Source organism: Notothenia rossii (genome assembly GCF_949606895.1).
Source record: "Notothenia rossii genome assembly, chromosome: 4".
In the NCBI taxonomy this organism is placed as follows: Eukaryota; Metazoa; Chordata; class Actinopteri; order Perciformes; family Nototheniidae; genus Notothenia; species Notothenia rossii.
Window position 1 is genome coordinate 54,869,006 of NC_136902.1, and position 8,635 is coordinate 54,877,640.

At 38.8% G+C, this 8,635-nt stretch overlaps 1 protein-coding gene and 1 long non-coding RNA gene across 2 annotated transcripts; both read right to left on the bottom strand.

Annotated features, from left to right (window-relative positions):
* Positions 1 to 835: 835 nt before the first annotated feature.
* Positions 836 to 3,441, bottom strand: LOC307034856 (uncharacterized protein; the record flags this gene model as incomplete). Its single annotated transcript, XM_079673782.1, has 6 exons — positions 836 to 1,983; positions 2,343 to 2,519; positions 2,693 to 2,863; positions 2,959 to 3,052; positions 3,196 to 3,288; positions 3,400 to 3,441. The coding sequence occupies 6 exons, from the start codon at positions 3,439 to 3,441 to the stop codon at positions 1,772 to 1,774; spliced, it is 789 nt and encodes a 262-aa protein (XP_079529908.1). The 3' UTR covers positions 836 to 1,771.
* Positions 3,442 to 3,463: 22 nt separating this feature from the next.
* On the bottom strand, positions 3,464 to 4,265 carry LOC307038332. The gene is made up of 3 exons (XR_013807967.1): positions 4,197 to 4,265; positions 3,844 to 3,898; positions 3,464 to 3,619 (listed from the first exon to the last, which is right to left on the bottom strand). It is a non-coding gene; the product is annotated as an uncharacterized lncRNA (long non-coding RNA).
* Positions 4,266 to 8,635: the final 4,370 nt, after the last annotated feature.

Below are 8,635 nucleotides of genomic sequence, written 5' to 3' on the forward strand. Positions count from 1 at the left end.
AAATAAAGCTCTTCTGACCTTAGCTGTCATGTGGGTATATATTAATGATGCCCATTATGGACACAAGCAATTTTCACCCATGTATTAATTATATGTTTTAAATGTGAGTGTTTCCTATCCCCTAAACCTCCAGGGATGTACACAGTTTAATACTGCCAACTTCTAATTATGGGAAATACGAAAACGTCTTATAAAACTACAATTCCCAGTAGAGACGTGCCATAGAACATGTTGCAAAACACACATGTGTAGCATGTGTAGTTCTGGAGACGGGGTGGGGGAGGGGGGGGTGGACCCGTCCGAGTCCAGTTTTGGATAGTCTGCCGTGGTTCCATCCCATTTCAAAGTGCTGTTTGACACTCGGCGTAACGGGCGTAACCCTCGGCGCATTCCAACATCCAATCACAGCTTGAGGACTAATCACGGGGGTTGTCAAACATAGCGGAGAGAATACTTACTTCCGGGTGTAAAATTCTCTAAAGCAACTTCTCTGAGCTGCTCCGACTCTCGGTCCTGACGGCTCCAAATGTCCGACATTATACAATCAAACAAATAAATAAACACAAGGATAATTGTGTCTTATTGTTGAGTAAATAACACTGTGTGGTTTAGAAAATAATACAACATTAGAAGTACGAGTTGGGAGTGAGAATGTGTTGGTATTTACCCTGCATTATGCACATGTTACTAATAAAGGATTATGTTATTGTATGAACTCTATTTACGATGTATTCACATTAATAGTTCATAATCAACGAATGACAAAATGCAGTGACAAGAAAACAACCATTGTATAGCATTTGTTTGAGTAACAAGAGGCAGTTAAATATAAAGGCAAGGCAATTTATTTTCATACACATCAGCAAGTCAAAGCGCTTTAAATAAACGGAAGTACAAAATATAAACACATTTTCACATTACTATGAACTTGGGCGAAACAAGTGCATAGTTTAATATCGTTCTCATATATAGTGTTTTATAATGTTACATTACATTACATTGTATTTAGCTGACGCTTTTATCCAAAGCGACTTACAATAAGTGCATTCGACCAGGAAGATACAAACTTGAAGAAAGCAGAATCATATAAGTACATAAGGTTTCATAGAGCCAAACATTTAAAGTGCTACTCAACTGGCTTTAGATAAGCCAGTCCTTTGTTAGTATATAAGTGCTTTGTTAGTACTTTGTTAGTAGTTCTTTGTTAGTAATTATTTGTTAGTAATTATTTGTTAGTAATTATTTGTTAATAATTCTATCGCTCGAAGTGGAGTCCAAAGAGATGAGTTTTCAGTCTACGCCGGAAGATGTGTAAGCTTTCTGCTGTCCTGGTTTCAATGGGGAGCTCATTTCAACATTTTGGAGCCAGGATAGCAAACCCACGTGTTTTTGCTGATGGGAACTTGGATCCCCCTCGCAGTGCGGTTGCAGCGAGCTGTTTGGCCGATGCAGAGTGCACGTGCTGGGGTGTACGGTTTAACCATGTCCTGGATGTAGGAACGGCCAAATCCATTCACAGCATGGTACGCAAGTACCAGTGTCTTGAAGTGGATTCTAGCAGTTACTAGAAACAAGTGAAGGGAGCGGAGGAGCGGCGTGGTGTGGGAATGTTTTGGAAGGTTGAAGACCAGACGAGCCGCTGCATTCTGTCTTTATTTTGTATGGCTTTAAGTGTGTTTTAAATGTGTTTTGTCATTATTATGGCGTGTGGACGTGACACGTCGCTTGTGAAAGAGCTCTCCAGTGCCTCTGTGTTGCTTGGCAGAAACCTTTACAGGTCTTCTTCCTCAGACTCAGGGCTAGTGTAGTCATTGTCATCCGACTCCTCAATGTCCTGCTGTAATTGAAGATCATGGCATTCCAAAGCGGCTACACCGCTGTACACATGTAGAGCCTGTTTGTGTTGGCTTTTGAGGAAGTGCCACCTCCGACTGAGGACACTCTTGAGCCCATGTGCAGCATCCTCTGTCAGGTCACCGAAATCTGTAGAGGGAGAATCACACAGAAAAAGGGCTCAATGTAAACAAACCATGACAATTGCAAATCTCTTTGCATTGTACAATGCTGCATATGTAAAAACACTACAAAATAGGTAAATCCATCTTAAACTGAAGGATGTTACTATATATCGGGTGCCAAATGGGATATGTTGATTAATGTTTATATAGTGCAAATAGTCAATAGACAGAAAATAATCGATTATGATCTTGATAATGAATAGTTTCAGTAATTTACTATTTCACTTCGGCCTGACACAGTGACAGATGTGTTCTACTTATGTAAGACATGTAATTTGTTGAAAAGTGGATGAAAATATTCAAATGTTAAGATCTCAGACATACTGCTGGTTTTGATGCCCTCCAAAGTCTGTCCTCTGAGTGCTTCCACTTCTTGCACTTCCTTCAGAAGGAACATGATGTGCTGCGACATCTCTTTCACCAGGATGCTCTGCTCCTCCTCCAAACGTCTGACCAGCATTACCTGGTCAAAGACAGACCTCTTCAACCTGAAGGTGTTGCCTTTAGGTTGAGGAAAGGAATGGAGTAGTGGACAAGGAATATTTATTCATATATTATATTATTACAGAATGATTTTCCTTTCTGAGACACAAATCTTTGTAGCGATAGCATTGGTTCTTTCATATTTTGGTATAGACAAAAAAAACAACAAGCCAAACTAGCAATTATCCTACCATTTGCATGCCTCTCCATTGGTAAGATGTAGCCCTCTGTCAGACTGCAAGCCAACTCCTCGTCGATCTGTTCTTCCTGCACTCCTGTGTTGTATTGCACAACTTTTTCGCAAAGCTTCTTCTTCAGCTCTCTCATTCTCTTCCTCTTCCTTTGCCTTGCCTGGTTGCTGTCTGCAAAGTGAAACGGAAACAAAACTGTGTCATGGTGCCAGAATGTTTTTGTTGTTTTTGAAAAGTAATTTCAATAACTACGTTTGACAACAAACCATGCTGACGATACAGATCTTGCTTCCTGCGCAAAAGAGTGACGGTCTCAATATCCCCCCTCAGTCCTTCAGTACACCCTGGGGCGTAGACTCTCTCTAAATAATTGCAAAAAAACAATTGGAGAAGAGATAAAATCAGTGACAGTCTCAGTTTCAACATATGGCTAACTTATATTGTGTGTCTAAACTTACAGTAATTAACAGATGTATATATGGAAAACCTGTGGTATGTCTTACCTGTGACCGCTGCTGTATGGTCTCCTGATCAAGGTTGTGCTCCTCTTTGAAGTCGCTGAAGCTGGCAGCTTCCACCTTTGTCCTCTCTATGATCTTTACAAAAAAAAGAAAATGTCAGCGAAAAGCACCATGCAACACCATAATGCAAAGAACACCAGTTTTCAGTACAAGACCTTCAGAAGAACAGTTGAAACATTACATGACACCATCTGACTTGCAAGAGGATGTGTGGATAAGGGAGAACATCGTGTATATAGCCATGAGGTTACATTGCAGACATCCTTCATAAATATGTAATGTCAGATGAGAAGACAATTGTAATTTGCCCTTACTTTGACATATCTGTGGGCTAAAACTTGATGAAGGTTGTCCCTCTTCCTTCTGTTCCAGCCCATGGCCTGTTGAGTGAGCATGTTCACTCTTCCTAAAAAAGACAAAAAATATATCCACAAACAAAAAAGGAAGTATTCACATCAAAAAGGCAATACTGAGTGAGAAACCTGATAGACATGACTAAACCCAATCATTGAAAGGTTGTTGAACTGGTAATTACAGTAAAGTAATACACCAATAATGTTTTTAAGGAGGGAACTCTCTGTAAAATACTTATCAGGGCTGCCTTATCACATGTGTAGTGTTAATACCAACCTGCTTTTGTCATGTATTTTGTGACCAGAGCTGCCCTGGAGAGAAAGCTGTTCACCTATAATGAATGTTACAATTAATGTTCGGTCACCATTACATAACAATATCACCTACACATCATAGATCTTGAACTGGATGGTTTAAGAGAAAACGTGTGTACTGACTTCCTACAATATGCATGCATTTAGTGTTGCTGAACATATGAGCTGTCTATCTTTCATTTGAACTCAGACATAAAGGATATGCTTTCAACTAATCAACAGGCTTGTCACTGAGATGACAAATACATATTTGTACTGCTTTCTATTAAGACTTATTGTATCCATACAGTTACAATAATGCCATTAATAACATACCTGCTCTACTTCCTCTCCCACTGTGTTTCCTGCTCCGTCCTGACTTCTGCCACCGCATCTCACCTGCAACACAGTAGTGTTATGTAGCATTTCTTTAGAAGTTTTTGATATCCAATAAGGCATGCCATGCACAACATTTAAAAATCCTTTGCATTAAAGGTGTTATGTACATCGCATTTTGCTGTATGGGCTTTAGCATGCATCAAGCTAAGAAATGGCCTCATTTCGGTCAACGGCAGAAGCTCTGGTAATCCCTCGGCTATTTTGTTAAGGTACTGTATGCTGCTCATGCTCTTTCTGCATATCATGTATTTTATTTTTGCTGTATATATATATATATATATATAAATGTCATGTTCTTATATGCTGTATGTGACGGGACTATAGATGGAAATTAGCTCAAAGCTAAAATCCGGCTCATTTACACTTACAGGCATTATTTTTGTTTTAAAGTGTTCATCAATGTGCACTACGGTGGCCCTGAAGAAAATTAAACATTAAAATATGTTATCGATGTCCCCATTCCCAGTTTGTTTTGGGAATAATTGCGATGTTTTCTATGTTTTGGTAGCTCTTAACAAAACAGAATTTTTGTAAAAGACTGCGACTCTAAAAGGCAAGTTTGTGATTTTAACACTGTTTCGATGAAACAATACATTATACAATATTACGACTTTTTGCCATATTTTTAACACAATATACTTGTACCTTTTTTTTTTTGTGGTTGTAGGGCTTCAAGATATTTTGCATGTCATGCATAAACACGGTGTCATCTTTTTCTTGAAACTGACGTGCTGCCCGTTTTACAAAACAAGTTATTTTTCTGCTTCTTCATCCTCTGAATTTTCCTCCCCCGTCCCTCTTCCTTCAGCCAGCACAACAAGAATCAAGGTGGATCTGTGAAATGAAACACCTCTTCCCAAAGCGTGACTTCCCTATTGAGAGCATGCGTCTAGGGCAGTAGGGTCTAAACCAATTGGCCAGATAAACTAACATGCAGAACGTACGGTATGTTTGAAGACTAACCATTTATCCAGTTCAAGCTGTCTTTAAGATGTGACATTGCGCTCTGACTTTCCCCCGTAAAATCATGACAAACTATTACTTATTCTTAAATTTGACCTCTTGCTGCTTGGTTGAAAATGATAGATGAAAAATAACTTTAAAAAAAAAAGACTCAAACAGTGAGGGACATTATACTGGTGAAAAAAACTTTCAATTCTACAGATAACTCCCCCCACTCAACGCAATAAGTCCCACCCTCCACTCAGCAAAGCATCTAAAACTAAGGACCCCACTAAGACGACAGTTTGAAAACTAGCTATGGATCTGAGAAAAACCAAGTCTCCCCCCGCGAGTTGCAGCCAGGAACAAACTCCTGGACTACCATCATCACCACCATTCTGGACACCCGAATCTTGCAGTACTACTGCTGCTTATTTTGCTCCTTGGGCCAAGACGTCTCTGTTTATGGACACAGTGAAATCAGTGTTGGTTGATATTGTGGAGGGGGTGATACATCGGTACAGAGAAGAAATATGCAACGGATGCCGAGTCAGTCACCCCGGCCAGAGGCAACACGATTGTCTGAATGATATGCCCGATTTTTTTCTTCAGAAACAATTACAACGAGTTAATGAAAAGACTCTGGCTCACCGACTTCATTACTGAGATCGACCAGACTCTTATTGATAAAGACATTTTCACGGATGATTGGAGGATCCAAGGCGCTTCGGAGGCTTTTCTGCACAATCTCTAAAAATTGTAGACGCCTCAAGGAGAGACTTGAAAAGATCCATGCCGAGTTGGATGGAGAAGAAGAAGACTAATAACCTGCGGTTGGTTGAAGCCAGGGATTTTTTCTTTTTCGATACATTGACTTTTTGTTTAAAGTAAAATAAAAATGGGGAACTACTATGCAAAACGCTCGGTATATATTGATCAGAATGTAGTCAATACCCTTTTAATAAGTGTGGTGATGAGGACGATTGAAAACAGAGTGAATAGTGATCCCCGTGTAAACAGAATGGCTGAAGTTTGTAAACTAGAAGACATTTTGGATATCGTTCGTTCTGGCAGTACTATTCCTGGTCATTGGGAAACGATTGTAAACGAAACATTTAAAGTGGTCCTGGAATCTTCATTTCCCGAAACATTCTGTAACATTACCGAAGAAATGAAACAAACATCAAAAGTGTATCATGTGCTCTCATTGTATGCTCTGTTTGTAGATGTAATGCATCTTTGTGTCAAAAACAGCATACACATGAATATTTTGACTGAAGTGAAAAAACTCCATCATGATATTTCCAGTAATCTGGGGAATTCTAAGCTGGAGACGGTCCTGGGGATGTTACAATCAGTATAACTATTGATTTTGTGTGTGAAAATGTTTAAATGTAAATAGGACATTTAAAAAAAAAAGAAAAAAAAAAGGGTTTTTTACATTTTAAAAACTGTTATCTTCATTATAGCAAGGGGAGCGTATCTGATACATGTGTATTACAGTCCTTCAAATGCACTGTTGTCTTCATTATAACAAGGGGAGGGTAACAGTGAAGATGTATGATACATGTGTATTGAAACGTACGTATTATACCCCCACAGAAAAACAGAAACATGGAAACACAGAAACACAAAAAACACAGAAACACTGAAACACCGACACACAGAAACACCGAAACACTGAAACACTGAAACACCGACACACGAGACACAGAAACACAGAAACACAGAAACACAAAAACACAGAGAAACACAGAAACACAGAAACACAGAAACACAAAAACACTGAAACACCGACACACCGAGACACAGAACCACAGAACCACAGAAACACAGAAACAAAAAAACACAGAAACACAGAAACACAAAACACAGACACAAAGAAAACACAGAAACACAGAAACACAAAAACACAGAAACACCGACACACAGAAACACAAACAACACAAAAACACAGCACCACAGAAACACAGAAACACCGAAAACACTGAAAACACAAAAAAACAGGCTTGTGTGCTAGTATGGTTTTTAAATAAACACATCATTATTTTAAAAAGTCAAATATCCCATCGACTTTTTAAAATACTGATGTGTTTATTCAAAAACCATACTAGCACACAAGCCTGTATTTTTGTGTTTTCAGTGTTTTCGGTGTTTCTGTGTGTCGGTGTTTCAGTGTTTTTGTGTTTTTTGTGTTTCTGTGTTTCTGTGTTTTCTGTGTTTTCTTTGTTTCTGTGGTTCTGTGTTTCTGTGGTTCTGTGTCTCGGTGTGTCGGTGTTTCAGTGTTTCAGTGTTTTTGTGTTTTTGTGTTTTTGTGTTTCTGTGTTTCTGTGTTTTCTGTGTTTCTGTGTTTCCATGTTTCTGTGTTTCTGTGTTTCTGTGTCTCTGTGGTTCTGTGTCTCTGTGTTTCGGTGTTTCTGTGTGTCGGTGTTTCAGTGTTTCTGTGTTTTTTGTGTTTCTGTGTTTCCATGTTTCTGTGTTTCTGTGGGGGTATAATACGCACGTTTCAATACACATGTATCATACATCTTCACTGTTATCCTCCCCTTGTTATAATGAAGACAACAGTGCATGTGAAGGACTGTAATACACATGTATCAGACACGCTCCCCTTGCTATAATGAAGACAACAGTTTTTAAAATGTAAAAAACCCTTTTTTTTATTTAAAAAAAAAAATGTCCTATTTACATTTAAACATTTTCACACACAAAATCAATAGTTATACTGATTGTAACATCCCCAGGACCGTCTCCAGCTTACAATTCCCCAGATTACTGGAAATATCATGATGGAGTTTTTTCACTTCAGTCAAAATATTCATGTGTATGCTGTTTTTGACACAAAGATGCATTACATCTACAAACAGAGCATACAATGAGAGCACATGATACACTTTTGATGTTTGTTTCATTTCTTCGGTAATGTTACAGAATGTTTCGGGAAATGAAGATTCCAGGACCACTTTAAATGTTTCGTTTACAATCGTTTCCCAATGACCAGGAATAGTACTGCCAGAACGAACGATATCCAAAATGTCTTCTAGTTTACAAACTTCAGCCATTCTGTTTACACGGGGATCACTATTCACTCTGTTTTCAATCGTCCTCATCACCACACTTATTAAAAGGGTATTGACTACATTCTGATCAATATATACCGAGCGTTTTGCATAGTAGTTCCCCATTTTTATTTTACTTTAAACAAAAAGTCAATGTATCGAAAAAGAAAAAATCCCTGGCTTCAACCAACCGCAGGTTATTAGTCTTCTTCTTCTCCATCCAACTCGGCATGGATCTTTTCAAGTCTCTCCTTGCGGCGTCTGCAATTTTTGAGATTGTGCAGAAAAGCCTCCGAAGCGCCTTGGATCCTCCAATCATCCGTGAAAATGTCTTTATCAATAAGAGTCTGGTCGATCTCAGTAATGAAGTCGGTG